We start from the raw sequence: 20704 nt of genomic DNA on the forward strand, positions 1-20704 counted from the left end.
AGTGCAGATGAAGATTAGCTGGCTATTGCCGCAGGGTTGTTTGGTGCAGCGGTGGGTGTAGATGAACGTAGTGAAGATGAGGTGGCCGACTGGAGGCGTTGATTTTCACGCCTAAGATTGGTTAGTTGTGTGGAGTCTTTGCTCGCTTTGGTTTTTGCATCTGACAATTGGTTGATGATGGTCTGGAAAGATTGCTTTTGTTTTTGTCGAAGTCGGGGTGCTGCTTCACAGGTCAAGTTGTGGTCAGCGTCTTGAAGTGAGGTCGCAGTGAGTTGGTCGTTGGGACGCCATATCTGAAGAAAATTACAAAAAATTATACCTTATACACAGGAGTATGGAACACTGAAAAAAGATTTGTTTTGGCAGGAATGACGTTTGCATGATTACGTCTACATGAACAAAATTTTCTCTTTATACGTTTGCTCATTGGTGTAAAAATCCAGCCCCCCCCCCCCCCCCCCCCAAAAGCATTAAAGGTAAAAGCCATCGTAAAGATACGAAATGGAAATCTATAACGTCTAAAATATATAAAGATTCAAACGCATATTGTAACTAAATGACAACAGAAAATATACATGGTCCAAACACACACACACACAATCGAGGGCACGCATCCATGCATATAAAGTCATGTACACACACACACACACACCCAATAAAGGTACGTCCAATGGCACGTGTGTGTGCTGTTTTCAGGTAATAGCACCGCCCTCCCTCCCCCTCATGTATGATTTTTACGAAATGGAAATCTTTCCTTGAACCCCCCACTCATGTATTGCCTATGCCTGGGTTAGTAAACAACGAAAGAATGCAGCGTTTCTTTCTGCATCTGCATGGGTAACGCGGGTGTGACGTTTTCATCTTTCGCTTTGTAACGGTGTTGATATTTTGATTCTCGGCCTCGTTGATCTAGTATAAACTCTACACTGAACAAAAAAACACCCTTCGATTGTACTGATAAGCGACCTTGTGTACCCTACATTCATGGGGCCAAATTTGTCCAACCAATTTTTTTTTATTTAACTTGAAATTTGATTCATCCTCAAATGTTTCCCTTCTTACTCAAAGGACGTAACCACTCGGTACACGTTTTCGAAAAAATCGATTTTGGGTGTGAAATCTATTAAATTTAACCAATTTTCTTCACATGCAAGAAAATGACATGCTTTTCGTCCATAAATAATTTCACTTCTTAATTTTACCAGGAAACATTTCAGTCTTGAGTATCGAGGGGGAACCAGCGTCTTGAAGTGAGGTCGCAGTGAGTTGGTCGTTGGGACGCCATATCTGAAGAAAATGAAAAAAAAATTATACCTTGTACACAGGAGTATGCAACACTGAAAAAAGATTTGTTTTGGCAGGATGACGTTTGCATGATTACATCTACATGAACAAAATTTTCTCTTTATACGTTTGCTCATTGGTGTAAAAAATACAGCCCCCCCCCCCCCCCAAATGATCACACACACACACACAGTGATGAAAATGCGCATCTCTTCCCAGCCTTGCAGCGCTTTGAAAGTTGGAAGCATTAAGCATTAAAGGTAAAAGCCATCGTGAAGATATGAACAAAAAGTAAGACGTCTAAAATATATAATGATTCAAACGCATAGTATAACATAAGTAAATAACAGAAAATATACATGGTTCAAACACACACACACACACACACACAATCGAGTGCAGCATCCATGAACACACACACAGACAAACACACACACAATAAATGTACGTCCAATGGAACGTGTGCGCGTGTGTGTGGATGCTGTTTTCAGGTAATAGAACCCCCCCACATGTATGGCCTATGCCATGGGTTAGAGAAGTAGAAAAAGCAAGATTCGTTCACCCCCCCCCCCCCCCCCCCACATGTAATGCGCCATGGGTCATAGATTTTTACGAAATGGAAATCTAAAACGTCCAAAATATATAATGATTCAAACGCATATTCAGACCTGGGAACCCCTGTTTTGCACTTTGACTATTCTCTGTTTCTCAAACAAACTTGGTGTATTATCAAAAAAATTAGCGTACTCCACACAGCGTTTGCACATCCATGATTAAAACATGCCTCATGCGCGTCAAAATGGCGGGGGGAGACTGCAAATTCTCTATCTCTATAGTATAACCCCTGTGGCAGAATACAACAAGGTTAGGAACACTTTACGAAAGTTTTACAGACTGATAAATGGGATTTACCTGTAGAGCCAGTTGATGCGACAGCAGATTGACAGCTGCCTCGATTCAAAGCTGGGCAGAAGCAAGCGGTCCGAATGTTGCCACGCTTTAGGTCTGACTAAAGACTGCGCGACCGCACGCGACTATACAAACAAACAAAATAAAATACAGCAGGAATGACGTTTGCATGAATCCATGATTACGTCTACATGAACAACAGTGATAAAAGTGCGCATCTCTTCCCAGCCGTGCAGCGCTTTGAAAGTTAGAAGCATTACAATTTAAACGGGTAAAAGCCATCGTGAAGATACGAAAAAAAAGTATGACGTCTAAAATACATAATGATTCAAACGCATAGTATAACATATGTAATTGACAACAGAAAATATATTCATGGTTCACACACACACACACAAAATCGAGTGCACACATCCATACTTATTTAAAGTCATGTACACACACACACATGTATACATGGCATCAAGCAATACACAATTAAATGACACATATGGAAAACGTATAATGAACATGAACATGGCAAGTAATTCACACCGTTACCTACTATAAAATTGATGATATATATATACCACTCACTTGCTATTCACCTAAAAGCTTGCAGTGTGCTGTGACACATATAAGAAACCAGAAGAAAAAAGGAATTTACTTTGGCGAAAAGAGCATATGCTGCTTATTTTTGTACATAACTGCTATAACTGTATTTTTTCCGAACACTTACATGTAAAAACATAGAGATATATCTTACCATTTCACTAAGACAGCCAAAATAACGGTCAAATTAAGGGGAGATCATGATGACGTACATGTCTATGGTTGCACCGGGGGAAAATATTTAGTCGCTGGAACCTATAAGGTTATACGGCGACTTATCAGATGATAATGTTTCGAACTTATCTTTTAAAAATTAAGTAAACAAATCTATGGAATATTTTGGAGTTCCATTAACAGATAAACAGATCTATCTATCTTCTTATTATTTTAGGTTCGTCTGGGGTAGAGAAATAAAACACACAGCTAGGTTCGTCTGAGGTGCGGTCGCGTAGTGTTTAGTCAAACCGTTCGCTTTCGGCCAATGGGATAGCTGGGATATTCTGTCTGCTACGACATTTCACGTTAAAGGCACAGTAAGCCTCCCGTAAACCATCACAGAGCTCCCCGAGCGTCTAAATACAGTACAAGCATACTTCCATTTGAACGCTCACCGAACGGGAACATCCTGGCTGCTTTCTGTCGAGCGTGAGACATTTTCAAAGAATTTATTTTCGTAGACTTGTTCCGTTAACAACAACGGCGCCTCGTTTTTGCGCTAGACCTAACTTTTAAAATCTAAATAATAAATTGACAGCTTGTTACACAAACATTCTTTAATCATAAAAGAATTCGTTTTTCATCAAGACAAGATCAGAACAATTCGAAGTTGTGAAAGTTTAAAAAAAGAAAAGCCCGGAAGCAGGGTCACGCAAGGGTCGTAGCAGACGACGGCCGGTTTATCAGTGCAAATCGCCGTTCCTCTCAACAGTCAAAAGCCATCGCTAGAGTTCTTGTGAACCACAGCCGTTGTTTCGTGCATAAAAAAAACGTGCTATTGTAGATAAGCTCACGTCGAGTCGCATTCAAATGACTAACTATGACGACTGCATTGTGAAAAGGGAAAACTGGATCACACGGGTTCACGATGGCTCAGGGGTAAGATAAACCACGCAAAAATAAATTCTTTGAAAATTGTTCGCTCTTTACGGAGGGCACCTAGGATGTTCTCAATTGGTGAGTGTTTAAATGAAATGGTGTTTGTACTGTGTGTAAAAGCCTGACCGTATCTGTGATGGTTTACGGGAGGCTTACTCTGCCTTTAAAAAGGCCTCAAAAAGCCATTTCGCTTTCGAAGTCGTCAATCTAACCCAGCCTATCGTCTTCATCGCGATCCGTTCCTACGGGAAAACCGAGGGACAGGGTCCAAACCGGCGGGGTTTGGTAGGAGATACGTCCACACGGCGAAAAAGGCCACGCGTATTATAATATAGATTATCTGTGCTTAATAATAATAGTTTGAATGTTTTTTTGAAGTTGTTTGATTCCCAAGTACAACCAATAGTACAGTATGGTGCTGAGATATGGAGATTGGATAAAGCTGCTCTGCAGTGTGAAAAAGTCTATTTATTTGCATTGAAGAAGTTCTTAGGAGTTCGTATGCGAACACCTAATGACCTGGGCGAGACAAACAGATATCCGATATATTTGAATTCTATTTTAAGATGCGTTAGCTACTGGACTGATGAAATTGTTAAAGATGGAGGCGCACAGACTTCCTCGTAAATCATATGATATGTTGTATAAAATGGACGAGAGTGGTAAAAAGAACTGGGCCTCAAGTGTCCGTTGTAAATTGTATGAGTACGGTTTTGGTTTTGTGTGGTTGAATCAGGGCGTTGTTAATGAAAAAGAGTTTTTGCGTGTTTTTAGGGAAAGGTTGGTCGATTGAGGATGGCAAGAGTGGGATTATCATATTCAAAATAGTGATAGATTTGCTGTTTATCGGACATTTTGTACTGTACATGACATTAAACCCTACCTTTTGTTGAATGTGGATAGACATCTAAAGTTTATTATGACTAGGTTTCGATTCGGTATTTCAGAAATGAATGTGCATGCTATAACCGATATAAACAGCATGATGCCGATCAGTTGATGAGTCCCCTTTGTAAAGTAAAGCAAGAAGATGAAGTCCATTTTGTTTTGTGTTGTCCATACTTAAACAGATTAAGAGAAAAATGTATCCCATTTAAATATTATAAAACCCCAAGCACTTTTAGACTCAGCTTGCTCCTGGCTTCACCCCAAGAAACTGTTGTTAGAAATGTATCCTTGTATTTGTATAAAACCTTTAAATTAAGAGATGTTGTAACCTCTTAGTTAAATAACGTGTAATGTATGTTTTAATCTGTAGTGTTGTGCGATTATTATGTTGTACCTTTTTTTGCACCTTCACACTCCTTCATATGGGGCTATGGCCTATTGAATAAATTATCTGCGTCTGCGTCTGCGTCTCTCTCTCTCTCTCTCTCTCTCTCTCTCTCTCTCTCTCTCTCTCTCTTTCGCTCTCTCTCTCTCTCTCTCTCTTTCGCTCGCTCTCTCTCTCTCTCTTTCTCTCTCAGTCTCTCTCTCTCTTTCTCTCTCTCTCTCTCTTTCGCTCTCTCTCTCTCTCTTTCTCTCTCTCTCTCTTTCGCTCTTTCTCTCTCTCTCTTTCGCCCTCTATCTCTCTCTCTCTCTTTCGTTCTCTCTCTCTCTCTCTTTCGCTCTCTCTCTCTCTTTCGCTCTCTCTCTCTCTCTCTCTCTCGTTTATCTCTCTCTCTCTCCCTCTCTCTCTCCCTCTCTCTCTCTCTCTCTCTCTCTCTCTTCTCTCTCTCTCTACCTCCAACCTAGATTTTCACCAGTACGTATGATTTTTCCCCTTCCCCACCAGGCTCTCTTGTCTGCCGTGAAGTACGCGGGCGAGAAAGGCGATTAAGCCCCCGGCCAGGGAGGGCGGTGGGTCGGAAAGCAGACAGGTGGGATGCGCCAGGAGGAATCATCTTTTGTCCGCTACAGCGAGTCACCCCCTCAGTCCCGTCATTCCTATATCCCCCACGCATCACCCCCACCCTCCCCTCCTTCCACCTCCGCCACATGCAGGTAGGTAGGCCTACTGTTCACTGTTTCTTTGACGCGAGAATTGACGAGTGAAGCGAGTGGGACGAGGAAGTAGCGTTTCTTGGGCAATTCTCGCCGCGAGGAACGCTAGGATTTGGCGAGAGTAGGTGAGCATGCCTCGAAGGTGTTACCCAGGGCCGGATCTGGGGGGGGGGGGGGGGGGTTCCTGGGGTTCCGGACCCCCCCCCGCCCCCCCGGCCATCCAATGTACCTCTCAGAGAAAAAAAAATGTGGACTTTGGACCCCTGCCTTCAGTTGGAACCCCCCCCCCCCCCCCCATTCAAACGAACTTGGTCCGGCCCTGGTTACCAATGCCAGACAAAATGGTGGCCACACAGCTACCAATCAGATTGGCTGTTAAAGGTTGTTTACCGACCGGTACAACGACATTTTCGGCATCAACCAATGGTGTTTAATTCTTGCGTAGATAGCCATCAAACCGTTTCATATACACTCTCGCTTTCTTGCTTAGCGAGAGGCTAGACGCAAGCAATGATTGCCTGACAGAAACGAGGGTCTGGTTGGTCCTTGTAATACAAGGGTCGACCGAGATTAAGATGAAAGGATGAAGAAGTGAAGACATCTGTTCTGATACGTACGTCCTTCCGTCCGTCCGCCTGTCAGTCTCTATCTATTCTATCTATTCTGTCCGAAAGTCCGTCTATACATTTCTCTGTCTGTCAGTCCACCTATCCTCCCGTCCATCTGTCTTTCCATTGCCCGTCCGTGCGTCTGTCCGTCCAGCAGTGTATGGAATCACAAAATCCACGTAGTAAGCATGAAATCACGCCGCATAACGTCAGCGAGGTCAGCGCAAGGAAAATAGAACATTCTCAGTACTTGGTTGCTATGTCGTACCAGATTTACACCAGTTGCTTTTTTAGATATTGAAATGCGAGCGAAAGCAAGCTTTTTAATATTTGAAAAATCAACGAATGTAAATCTGTTACGACTAAGAAAGCCATGCAGTCTTCTTTGTATCCTACATACTGTATGTTCTTTCCTTCTGCTCCCAACATCCCGGAGTCAAGGCGTCCAAATTGAAGACGCTTCTACCTCGATCTCTTCCCAAGCCTCGTGCAATCTTTGACGTCAAAGCAAAGAGACGTCACTCTAGAAGGTATTGCGTGACGTGTTAGTTCTAACGATTATTATGGGCAGAATATACCTGCGCAGTTTCAGCGGCACAGACGACGCACTGTCTATTATTTATGCCGCGATAGGGATTATGACGAGTACTTGGCCTGTTTTTCTTTCATGCAACGTGGGATAATCTGCAGTGCGTCGTCGGCCCTGCTGAAGTTACATATCTGAGCGGAGCCCCTTATAGGGGAAACAGCGAGCGCAAAGGTGTTTCCAGAATAACGTCTGTCTCGGTGACTTTGGCATCATAAGCAGCGGCGTAAAAGTCAGGTCCCTGCCAGACTAATTTGACACGACCTAATTTACATGATATGCCCACTAGTAAAATAAATGATATTGTTATCGCATGTGTAGTCTCTCTCACGTTTGTGCTATTATAAACGGAAAAATCATACAAACGCGCAAGAACAAAACACTTCAGTCATACGTCTTCATGCACTAGCTTTGCGTGGCAAGCTTTTAGCCTGGTGTCTATTCTGTGCGCGGCGTGTGGGGGAGAGAGCGGAATGCCCAACAGACGAGACGAAATGCGAGTTATGGCATTTGACGGAACAGCGAGAGAGGTAAGCCGACTGTGCGCGGGAACAGCCATTTGTATCGATCTGTACAAGTATTGAAGACAACCAGCTACACTGTTCAGATTGGGATTCAGTTTTGGACTTGTATTCAGTGTGTTTCGTCATCAGGTTTGTGTTGGTTTTATCTTTTTACTTTATCGTTGCATGCTATTGCAGGTTAAATGAAAACATGTGTATTTATTTTCATAATGGTCAATTTTGTTTACTGTTTAATTCAGTACTATCCTGATTAATTTATGACCTTTTTACTTTTCCTGTTCTGTATTCTTCATTTATACTCTCTTTCTTTCTTTCTTTCTTTCTTTCTTTCTTTCTTTCTTTCTCTGTTTCTTTCGTTCTTCCTTTCTTTCTCTATTTCTTTCTTTCTCTCTTTTTATTGTTCGTTCGTTCTTTCTGTCCTTTTGTTCAAAAGGCAGCTTGTGTTTATTTATCAAGCCCAAAACTGTGCCTAGTCCTACAGCAAGCAAGAAAAACATTGTTTTTAAAAAAAAGCGGGTAAAGAAAAGAAAAAGAAAGCTGCTTTCCCCCATTTCTACTTGACTCTTTCATTTCATCCGACATACTTTTTTCCGAGACTTATTTATCTATCGCCGCAGCATGCCGTGAAAATAAATTGTTTTTCAAAAGGAAAGGGAGATATGGCTTAGAGGGAAGACATTTTCAGTTTTATTGTAAACATATTTGTGTCAATAAAAAGCAAGAAGCACCCAGCAGCACCATCTCAGTTACAATAAAACCCTCCTGTTCAGACGCCCCATTTCAGACTTCTCCACTTGAATTAAAACCTTGCTTATGTACATTTTCTGTTCATAACATCTGTGAATTTATCACCATTTTAAGACTTTATGTTTTTGTTGTCTTTTTTTTTCTTCTTTTTTTTGGGGGGGGGGGGGGGGTCGCAGAACATTCCAAACATTATGATTGTCACAGATGAGAATACAGATGAATACACAGTGGGGGTTTTCCACTACTTTCAGTGTTGCCAGCCAAACGAAACAGTATGCGGTATGTCAGTTCGCATCACCCGCAAAAAATGTGATTGACATTATTGTCCTTCTTTGTGTTGAAATGTATGCAGAGAGTGTTAGCTCTACTGTCTCTGATGGATGATGAACACGAGTAGGCAAGCTTGTAGCTGAGGAAGGACGTTTTGTACTAGTACCGTAAACTGTCAGCTTGGAGCATAGAGATTTCCTTCTGAAAAACTTGGATTGTGCTATGACGAGTGATACGCCCCTTCTTCCACAGACCTCACGATTTCAGAACCCCCCGCGGGTTAGGGGGAAGAATTTACCCGATGCTCCCCAGCATGTCGTAAGAGGCGACTAACGGATTCTGTTTCTCCTTTTACCCTTGTTAAGTGTTTCTTGTATAGAATATAGTCAATGTTTGTAAAGATTTTAGTCAAGCAGTATGTAAGAAATGTTAAGTCCTTTGTACTGGAAACTTGCATTCTCCCAGTAAGGTCATACATTGTACTACGTTGCAAGCCCCTGGAGCAATTTTTTTATTAGTGCTTTTGTGAACAAGAAACAATTAACAAGTGGCTCTATCCCATCCCCCCCCCCCCCCCCTTTCCCCGTCGCGATATAACCCTTCGTGGTTGAAAACGACGTTAAACACCAAATAAAGAAGAAAAACGATTTCAGAGTCAGACTTAAAAATAACTGGTAGTTGGTTTTACTCCCACGATTACATTTGATAAAAATAACAATTAAAAATATAACAATTACAGCACTTTATTGTCCATTAAAATGAATACATTAAGACAGAGTATTAACGTCGACGCATCAAATATGACATTTTGAATCACACTCGAAATCACAGTAATCACAATTATGGTGCTAAAGACTGAATTCGACCTGCCTAAAAAAGATCTAAAAGCTATTTGTTACAAATGTCTTACGCCATCAAACAAAAAGTGTGGACATTAACTACGCAATAGCTGATAGCTGTGAATGCGGGAAGAACAGTATCTTTAAAGAGATAATGATCTCGATTTAAAAAAAAAAGAAGAAGTTTTTAGCCTTTCTTAAGAAGTGAAACCTTTGACGTCAAAAGCGAGACAAAGTTCGAACAGACCTCATAGCGTGAATAATAGTGCCACGCATACATTCTGTCACTTCTATTGCATGTCTAATGAGGATGTGACAACGAATTTCGAGAACGAAGTTTGTCTCGGTGACCTCAAGAAACGAGCAGTAGAAAATCAATCTTAAGGTTACTGCTAGGCCGTGCTTTTGTGTCTGTGTTTTTTGTCTGTGATCGCCTGACACTGCATGGCAATTTTCCTTGGGGTTTTTAAGGACAGTAAACTTTTGAGTCTTGAGTCTGAGTCTTGAGTGCATGTATCGGTGTCGTATATCATTAAGACCTGAGTTTTTCAGATTTTTTGAGGACTTAAAAGGGGGTTCCACCGTACCGCCAACTTGTCACTGCGCAGCCGATCCTACGATTACTGCACGCACTCAACGAACTATAGTTATTATCCCTGTTGTGGGCGAGATTTACCTGTGCGAAGATGTTATTCGGGTATCTGGTTTATAATGAGCTCTGTGGTGGGTGCAGTGGTCTTACGTACTACTGTCAATAAACTCGCCAAGGTTGTTATCATTGATGTCTGTCTTGCAGTGTTGTTTTTTAAATGCGCAGACCAGGCTTAAGATTACATTCTTCCCCATGTTGCCATGCTGTTGTCAATCACCACAGATTCCTCCAGGCCTTTAAATGGAAAAATAGCATCCTTCCATTTTGACACATACCAAAAATCTTCAGCTTGGCTGTTTTCTGAGCAGCCGAACTGATTTGATATAAAATGACACCGATGTCAACCAGCAACAGTAGTAATAAACGAACTCGGAAATAACTCTGTCGGGCTTGTATGGCTTGTGCAAGAGTGGTTACTCCTGCTTTTAGTACATGAGGCAAGTTTTCAACACGTGTCCCTTGTCCAGACACACCCTCGCTTCAGACTGACCTATGATGTCACATAAGAAAGTTTGCCTCAACAAAAGCAAGGGTATTCAGCCTTTCACAACCCACACACACCCGACACACTTATTTCCCAACATCGTCCATTCAGTCAATAATTCTCACACTGCGCACAAATCAGCTAGGCTGTTGACTTGTGGTACGTAGTAGTAGTTTGTTTGTTTTTTTGTTTGTTTGTTTGCTTGTTTGTTTGTTTGCTTAACGCCCAGCCGACCACGAAGGGCCATATCAGGGCGGTGCTGCTTTGACATATAACTTGCGCCACACACAAGACAGAAGTCGCAGCACAGGCTTCATGTCTCACCCAGTCACATTATTCTGACACCGGACCAACCAGTCCTAGCACTAACCCCATAATGCCAGAGGGCCAGGCGGAGCAGCCACTAGATTGCCAATTTTAAAGTCTTAGGTATGACCCGGCCGGGGTTCGAGACCACGACCTCCCGATCACGGGGCGGACGCCTTACCACTAGGCCAACCGTGCCGGTCTACGTCGTCGTCGTAGTAGTAGTAGTAGTAGTAGGACTGGGTGGCCGAGTGGTAACGCACTTGCGCTCGGAAGCGAGAGGTTGCGAGTTCGACCCTGGGTCAGGGCGTTAGCAATTTTCTCCCCCCTTTCCTAACCTAGGTGGTGGGTTCAAGTGCTAGTCTTTCGGATGAGACGAAAAAACGAGGTCCCTTCGTGTACACTACTTTGGGGTGTGCACGTTAAAGATCCCACGATTGACAAAAGGGTCTTTCCTGGCAAAATTGTATAGGCATAGATAAAAATGTCCACCAAAATACCCGTGTGACTTGGAATAATAGGCCGTGAAAAGTAGGATATGCGCCGAAATGGCTGCGATCTTCTGGCCGATGTGAATGCGTGATGTATTGTGTAAAAAGTTTTCAATCCACACAGCATAAATAAATCCCTGCGCCCTAAATATGTGCGCGATATAAATTGCATAAAAAAAATTGAAAAAAAAATAAATCCCTGCGCTTACAACTGTACCCACGGAATACGCGCGATATAAGCCTCATATTGATTGATTGATTGATTGATTGATAGTAGTAGTAGTAGTAGTAGTAGTAGTAGTAGTAGTAGTAGTAGTAGTAGTAGTAGTAGTAGTAGTAGTAGTAGTAGTAGTAGTAGTAGTAGTAGTAGTAGTAGTAGTAGTAGTAGTAGTAGTAGTAGTAAAAATGATATTAAAAGTCCTACGTTGTTTTGCCATTAAGGACTTGAGTGTTTGTCCGCTTTAAAAAAAAATTAAAAAAGGAGGGCAGGGGGTAAGGTTGAGATGATGATGCTATGTGGAATTCGTTAAAATGAAAAGTAGTTGAGATGTTTCTTAGTAAGAATTATAAGTCTGTATTCTATATCCTGAATAATGGGTTGGTACAATGAGTTTTATTCAAAACGAGTTAAAAGGTAGGACCTTTCAGGATCACCAATAAAAGCAAATAGATGAGCAAGTAAGAAGAACACGAACAATAAATCTCAAAACTTCTTTAAAATAAAAAGGATTAAGATGTAAGCCACGAAGGCCGTGGTAAAGAAATATGTACAGTTTGGCGACTAGCGCCTCCGTAATGTGATTTGTAATTCATAAGCTATGTTGCTTTGCTGCCAGTGCATGCTCCGCCGGAGCATATTAAAGAAGAATATGTAGGTGGGTGGAGGGAGGGACATAAGTCACCAGCCGAACCCCAGTACGTGTCCGAGAGGAGGGGTACGTGCTCTTATGGCACGTTGAAGCCTGAGCGGAGGTGTGGCGGTTTCACGAGAACCGAGATTTGTTTTCAGTAGCTAGAGCGACTACTACAGTTTTGAAAGTCCATGTAACTCAGGTGACTCAAACATAGTATAGGTCCGCTTCCACATCATCGAGGCTTCGCGGAGATCAAATGAAATCAAATCAAATTAACTTTATCATCTCACATGGAGAAATGTCAGTGGTGGTACATAGAACATAAAGACAAACGAAGGACTACAACGTTAATATTATATTTGAGTATTATATTTGAATATATGTGCAATAGATAAACATTGTTCTCAACTAAAACACCTGCCTGCATACACATCTGTCGCTGTTAAGATTTAAAACAAATATATGTAAAAAATAATCATACACAAAAAATGCCGTTCAGATACCCAGACAAAAACCAAGCCAAATGAACCTCATTATGGTTGGGTTACGGCGGGGTTCAATTTAGAATAACGAAGCAGCTCCTTCACTTTCTCCAGTGACGTGAATTATCCCGATCCCCCCCATCAAAAGGCACGTTATCCTTATAAACAGCTTCGTCTGGCAGGTCTACGTTAGCTAAATTAAATTAGTGCTAAATCGGTTCCGAAGAGGACTTGACAGGTGGATGTTTTTGCATATTCTCTCTTTGAAATGTATACATAAAAAAGCCAAGCGCACACGTTATTCCTACAATTCGAAACTAAGATGAACGTAACATAGCAGAAGAACAATGGTGACTGCGCGTGGGAGCGATAAATAAAAAAGACCAAAAATACTGTACTAAATCTATTGTCTGTTTTCTTTTCTTTTTTTCCGTTGTGGGTGTTGCCTGAAGAAGACCCTAGGGTTGAAACGTCGCCATTACTTGAGTGTATTCTTCGCACACACGTGAGTACAGTACTTTTGGTCTTTTGTAAGAAGAACATAGTAGTTCCATAGCGGGTCTTCCGACATCACTCATTCAGTCGACTTCCGAAATAACTGAAACGCGATTGTGTCACTCAGATGTAAGTTTTGACGCCAGGGAGCATTGAAAACGAGAACATAAAAAAAGTATTTAAAAAGAAATTTCAAACCACGTTTATCCTCCTTCTAAGTTTCATGTAATCAGTACACATATGGATGCAGCGCCAGTCTTCGTGGTGATTCGCCTTTGTTTGTGTGTTACTATAGGCAACCCGAGGTGCCAAAGGTACATTCAGGTCATAATGTGAAGAGGAGAGGACTTTAGAATGAGGGAACTGAATGACGCCAGAGATGTTGCCAGGATTTGTTTCTTCGGCAATTTTGCCAAAAGGGCCATACAAGTTTTAGCGTCTTATATCTGGTCAGGCTTTAAAGTGGGATAATGCCATCAGACTGAAATGGGACAACTCAAAATGTGCATCTTTCCACCCCACAGCATTATGTTTGTCTGCTTGGCGATTCTAGCTTTTGGTCGCAAAATCTAAAGGAAATAAAATAGGAACACGAGACTGTAGGTGAGAAGAACAAGAACAGGATAACAATCCAAATGTACCCACAAGTACCAGAAACACGAACAATACAAACACAAGACCGGTTTCGACTATTGTCTTCAATCAATCAATCAATCAATATGAGGCTTATATCGCGCGTATTCCGTGGGTACAGTTCTAAGCGCAGGGATTTATTTTTTATTTTTGATGCAATTTATATCGCGCACATATTCAAGGCGCAGGGATTTATTTATGCCGTGTGAGATGGAATTTTTTTTACACAATACATCACGCATTCACATCGGCCAGCAGATCGCAGCCATTTCGGCGCATATCCTACTTTTCACGGCCTATTATTCCAAGTCACACGGGTATTTTGGTGGACATTTTTACACCCCCGGTATAGGGGTGTGTATAGGATTCGGTCGATGTGTTTGTTTGTTTGTTTGTTTGTGTGTGTGTTTGTGTTCGCATATAGATCTCAAGAATGAACGGACCGATCGTCACCAAACTTGGTGAACAGGTTCTATACATTCCTGAGACGGTCCTTGCAAAAATTGGGACCAGTCAAACACACGGTTAGGGAGTTATTGGTGGATTAAGATTCCACAAGGACTTATAGAGGGACATATTAATGGTCAAAGGGAAATAACCTTCTCAGTTGGTGGCAGTGAGAATGGTAAGGACGGGGGTGTTTTTCCTACCTCGGAGGAATTTCTTGTTATCTATGCCAATACAATTTTGCCAGGAAAGACCCTTTTGTCAATCGTGGGATCTTTAACGTGCACACCCCAATGTAGTGTACACGAAGGGACCTCGTTTTTTCGTCTCATCCGAAAGACCAGCACTTGAACCCACCACCTAGGTTAGGAAAGGGGGGGGGGGGAGAAAATTGCTAACGCCCTGATCCAGGGTCGAACTCGCAAACTCTCGCTTCCGAGCGCAAGTGCGTTACCACTCGGCCACTCAGACATGCCAGGTCTTCTTCAGCTACACATACAATACTAAAACAAGGAGAGACGACAGAAAGAGACAGAAGAAATCAGTAAAGAAGAGGACAGACAGCAAATAACGTTATACTAAACAAAAGAACCACTGTATCAGCAATTGTTAATTTTGATCTTGAGACAAACTTGCTTCTGAAAGAAGGGATTTATAGAAAGAGATATTGCTATTTCATATGTTACGTAGATTTCCATTTTGATATCGACGACCTCTCCATTGCTTCCCCACTTCAAAAACAAATACACCTCAATTTAAAAACAAAAAAAATGTTTGAAAATGTAATTACCCCAGAATTTAGTTGAGCAAGTGACTAAATACTTTTTAAAAGAAAAACCATTTGGAAATACTGGAAAGTACTAGAAAAGAGTGAACACAAATAAATAATAATCAGAAAGAGGGATATGGAACAGCCAAAACTACGACAATTTGTAATTTCTTTACAGTGAATACAAAATGTCCAGAGAAATAGCAATATATCTAACAATATTGCTATTTCATATGTTACGTGGATTTCCATTGGTCAATTAGGCAAAACTGAGCTCAGTGCAAAAGTGATATCGACGACATTTCCGTCGATATCAGTTTTGATATCGACGACCTCTTTATTGCTTCCCCACTTCAAAAACAAAAACACCTAAATTTAAAAACAAACAAATATATATGAACATGTAATGATCCCAGAATTTAGTTGAGCAAGTGACTAAAGACTTTTTGAAAGAAAAGACATTTTGAAATACTGAAAAGTACAAGTAAAAAGTGAACAAAAAGAAATAATAATCAGAGGGAGGGATATGGAACAGCCAAAAATGAGACAAATACTTTTGTAATTTCTTTACAGTAAATACAAAATGTCCAGAGAATTAGCAATATATCTAACATTGACTGACTGTGTGATGATATCTTCTGCTATTGGTCTGTTTCGACAGTGATATCAAAATCTCGACCTCCGGTCTCGATTTTGATATCACTGTCTCAACGGACCATAGCAGAAGATATCATCACACAGTCCGTCAATATTGGGTAATGTCATCAAGTTGGCGATGGGCTTCTTCAGTGCATAAGTTACGGTTCCAAACCACAACTGCACCTCCTTTGTCAGCTGGTTTTAAAACAATATCCTGCCTAGAACGTGGGAATCTCAATGCAAGAAGCCAATCGTGGGTTAGGTTGGAGTTACGTACAGGTTTTGATTTAAGGTCTTTTATCTCCCTGTAACATTTAGAAATGTACTTTCCCTGAGGAGGTTGGCGTGAATTTCGAGCTTGAAAAAAGATGTGTGAAAGCGTCATCCCCAGAAGAAAATGGAGGTGGCTTCGAAACCCCACCAAAAACAGACATCCACCTTAATTTGCGGAAAAATGTAAGCGCTCGCAATCTAAGAGAGGTTTTTTATTTTATTTACAGGTGCTAGGTTGAAGGGGAATGAATGTGAAACCTTTAGACAGCACGGATCTTTCACTATCTGTAAGAGGCAAAATCTCGGGTATGCATCGTACAGGACTGACTGGTGTTGGGTTGAGTGCTATTATGACTTGTTATCTCAGATGACGTCTTGTTATCACCGCGTGAGAGTAGAGCTGTTTTGCGTTCTGTAGTTGCAGTACAAAAGTCATGTATAAACCGGTTGTGAGCATGCACAGTTTGTTTAAGCACTGATGCAATCGCGGGAGGTAGCAATGGTGAGATTTGCTTTTTGAAGTGATCAAATAGTTGAGAAATAGTGGTTTGTTTTTGATGAAGAGCCTTGATATGAGCCAACATGAGTTTGCGACAAGCTTGGGTAAGAATTGTTCTGGTGTTATTAATCAGACCAAGGTTTGACAGGTCAGATGGCGTGTGGTGAAGAACAAAGCTTTTGGGTATGATGTGAAGATTCAAGCAATTTTTGGAGAAGCCTGAGATGGCTAGATGTTCTTGTTTTAATGAAGGTAACTTGTAACCTAACGTTTTCCCCGAGTACGCAGTACTAGGGTCCAGCAGACTTTAATTGTGTGTCTGTCTGTCTGTTCGTCTCGACTTAACAGCTTATTGCTGGGAAACTACTGGGCGCAGTTCGTTCAAAAGTTGATACACTAACTTGATAATAGGTCCGATTGATCGTATTAAAACTTCATAATGTTACCTGGGACCTAAATGCCAAATATTCCACAAAAACGACTCTTAACGGCGGGCGCGATTCGCGGTGGGATAGAACAGCCGTTCGGCTGATAAACCGCCCAGACAAGCCGGCGACACCACACCAGGCTTTGCGTGCGTGCGTGCTTTGCGTGCGTGTACCACTGCGCGAGGACTATAGGCATTATTGAGTTCACTGGCGAATGTCAAATATGTTGGCTTGGTGGAAAGCGTTTCCGACTATGGCCAAAGTGAACCGGGTTCGATTCCCGGCATGGGCGGTCTATATATATATTTTTTTTTTAATTCTTGTTTACTATTGTTTATTATGAACGTTTTAATGTTTTATTTCACTCTAATAATTTTTTTAATTGTGTAAAATAATTTTTTTAAATCCAAGTGATCCGGGTTCGATTCCCTGCATGGGCGGTGTATTTTTTTGTTGTTGTAATTCTTGTTTACTTTTGTTTATTATGAACGTTTTAATGTTTTATTTTACTCTAATAATTTTTTTAATTGTGTAAAATAAATAAAAAAAATTTTTTTTTTTTAAATCCACGTGCACAAGACAAAAACTTTCATACTGGGGGAGCGAGCCAGTCTGAAGAGTACTCGGGTCCAGCGCCAGCGTTTTTTATTTGTATAACGGTATTTGCTGTCTGTCGTCTTCTTTTCTGATTTTTTCTTTCTTGTTCTGCGGTCTCTCCTTGTATTAGCATTGTATTTGTAGCTGAAGAAGACAATCGACAAAACCGGACTTGTGTTTTAATTGTTCGTGTTTTTGGTACTGGCGAGTACATTTTCATTGTTATCTTGTTCAAAAGGAAATAATATGGTGTGCTTATTATATATAGCCTTTCGGAAAGCCGAGACTTCAGCCTCAGCCTGTGTAAAAAAAAAAAAAAAAAAAAAAAAAACCACGCACACAAACAAACAAGCAGAAACTTGTCCTTGTGTCGCAATTATAACTCAAAGGCACACTCCTTTTCGTGAAAGTAGTCCAGCTCACCATTTCAGATCTGGCCCAACTTGTACATAGGATAAAATCACCCCTCCACTTAAATATATAGCAAAAACCAACACCCTGACAGCTTGCTGTGATGAGATTGAATTCTTTGACGAATTCATTTCTTACAAAATCAGTTCGTTGATTGTAAAATTCCAACTATACACAGAGAGTTGCACATTGTTGGTGTGTGGTATCGTGGAGGATGGTGTAATCCCGCGTAAAAACCTAGCTAGATCTAAGACGGCGTTTTCATGGGAAGGGAGAGTTCCTTTAAAAGCATCACAAATCCAAATAACAAATGTGACCCTCCACCACGGAATGAGTCGCATGTCACCTTTGCATGATTTTCACATTTTTACATTTTCCTAAAGAGATTTTTATGCTCTATCCAGTGGTGAAAACCGTTTTAGAAAAGAGCAAAAACTGTTTGAGTTATAAGCCTGTGACTAAAGTGACCCTCACACTGTTACCAGACACTCCCCGGACTTATATTAAGCCGCTAGCGCAGAACCGCGCGAGGTGACATGCGACTCATTTCGTGGTGGAGGGTAACAAATAGACTGCCATCGCTCCAAAATTCAAATTAAAAAAAAGAAAGGTATGTTATCAGAACGTTATATTACGTTTTATTTAGTCTTCAAATATAACGTTCCAATAACGTTTTTTTATTCTTTAAAAGCAACGTTATTACCAGTATAAGTTATGCAATTATTCAGTGAAAACGACAAATCAGACCCTCCACTATAATCAAACCCTCCACTGTTTGTTTTTTCATGTGGCGGGTGCTTCATGTGACTCTTCAAGCCTGGATAGGATTGTGCTGTCAATTATTTCTCCTACACTGAGCTTATTGGTGTTTTCTTCTTCTTCTCAAATTAGATAATGTATGGTTGTGAAGGATTCGGCTAATTTGCGAGGATCTAAATTTATTTTTCTCTACGGAAAGATCCGTTTTTAATGATAGCGAGACGGTTTTTTGTTGTTGTTTATTCTGCCAGTCTGCCTGCCTGTTTTCGTGTATGCATGTATCGGTATGTCTCTTAGTGTCTCATGTCTTTTTGTCGTTTTGTCTGTCGGTTTCTCGGTCTGCCTGTCCCTTAGTATGAAAGGCTTGTGTGCGTGCATGCGAGCATGTGTGTGCATGAATGTGATTATTTTTTTCATTTTATGTTTAATTGTTGTTATGTCGTGTGTGGTGTTTTTTCAGACCACTGGCTTGTTGCAGGACATTGTATATGTCGTGCCGAATTCACGTAATTGCCGAATTCGCGAAATCGGCAAAATGTTTGCCTATTTCACGTAATCGGCAAAACGCTGCCCATTACGCGAAATCGGCAGCGTTTTGCCGAAAACGCGTAAAGGCTTGTAAAATGTGCCGATTTTGCGAAATCAGCAGCCCGTTTTTGGCTTTAAAGTTATCAAATGCCTAGGATATCATCACACTTAGACAGCTAGATACTCGAATGGATAAATGTTGCAATAATTGATAAGTTATGGCAAGTTATTGCAAAAAGTATAGTTTTCGTGCATTACCAGAGTTATGCTTGACACAGACCAACACAGACCATCAAAACCAAAATAGGGAGATAAATTCATGTTAATGCAATGATCTGGTGACAAAAAAAGTAACAGACTGGCTGTATGCACATCTAAACAACTCCCACAACACAATAGGTTCCTGTGAAGTTGACAAAATGGTATAAAATCTACACTACATCAGAGCAATTCGATTGTCGAGTCATTTGAAGTCAAAGACATTTTCACAAAGTTTCGCGACGTTTGTTGGTCTATTCAGCTTTAGGTCCATTGCCCAAGAAAGAAACTCTCACCATGGTACTGGCAAAACGGACACGAGTCATGTGCCTCGTTCTGGCTGCAGCCGTTTGCGTCACACACGGAAGTGTCTTCACACCGGAGCAGACGACATCTTTGCTGGAATTCGTTGACAATCTGATGCAGTGCCGAGGCATTGTGGGACTGAGTATGGCGGTTGTAAGGGGCAACGACACCTGGACTCGCGGCTTCGGACTGGCGGACAGGGAGACTGGACGTACGGTCAGCAGCTCTACACTCTTCGGTATCGGCTCTGTCACCAAGGCCTTCACCAGCGCCATCTTGTCGCTCTTCATCAATGAGACGGGAAAGTGAGTACTCTTACGCTTCCGCTTCCACCGCGGTGTTGTGTTTTTTGTAAAAGTACAGTGTGTGTGTGTGTGTGTGTGTGTGTGTGTGTGTGTGTGTGTGTGTGTGTGTGTGTGTGTGTGTGAGTGTGTGTGTGTGTGTGTGTGTGTGTTGGGTTGTGTGTGTGTGTGTGCGTGCGTGCGTGCGAGCGCGCGCGCGCGCGCGCGTGTGTGTGTGTGTGTGTGTGTGTATTCCTGTATGTCTGAATAGTAGTGGTTACACATTTTCAGCCCAGGTGTTCCGCATCAGCCACTGAGACCATACTGATTTAAAAAATAAACAAACAAACAAAAAACAAAAACATAGACAAAATATCTCACACACACGCATACCCACACACACACACACACACACACACACACACACACACACACACGCAATCACACACACACACACACACACACACACACACACACACACACACAAATACACACACGCACACACACACACACACACACACACGCAATCACACACACACGCAATCACACACACACACACACACACACACACACACACACACACACACACACACACACACACAAATACACACATACTTCCTGAAGCCATGCTAGAAGAACTTTCCGCTTCAACTCGTGTTTGTCGAATTGGAACTAA

At 41.5% G+C, this 20704-nt stretch overlaps 1 protein-coding gene across 3 annotated transcripts in view; it reads left to right on the forward strand.

The window, feature by feature from the left end:
* The first annotated feature begins 7568 nt into the window (after positions 1-7568).
* LOC138968896 (uncharacterized) overlaps positions 7569-20704 on the forward strand; it is a 39502-nt gene continuing 26366 nt past the window's right edge. Inside the window, exons 1-2 of one of the 3 annotated variants that reach the window (XM_070341570.1) lie at positions 7569-7709; positions 19704-20052. In XM_070341570.1, the coding sequence (XP_070197671.1) occupies positions 19739-20052 (314 nt within the window). In that variant the 5' untranslated portion in view covers positions 7569-7709; positions 19704-19738. Of the gene's footprint in view, positions 7710-13155; positions 13211-16410; positions 16565-19703; positions 20053-20704 lie in introns of those variants that run through there. The other 2 variants (XM_070341571.1, XM_070341569.1) reach the window with 2 other exon arrangements.

This window comes from Littorina saxatilis, linkage group LG6, assembly GCF_037325665.1.
Source record: "Littorina saxatilis isolate snail1 linkage group LG6, US_GU_Lsax_2.0, whole genome shotgun sequence".
Lineage (NCBI taxonomy): Eukaryota > Metazoa > Mollusca > Gastropoda > Littorinimorpha > Littorinidae > Littorina > Littorina saxatilis.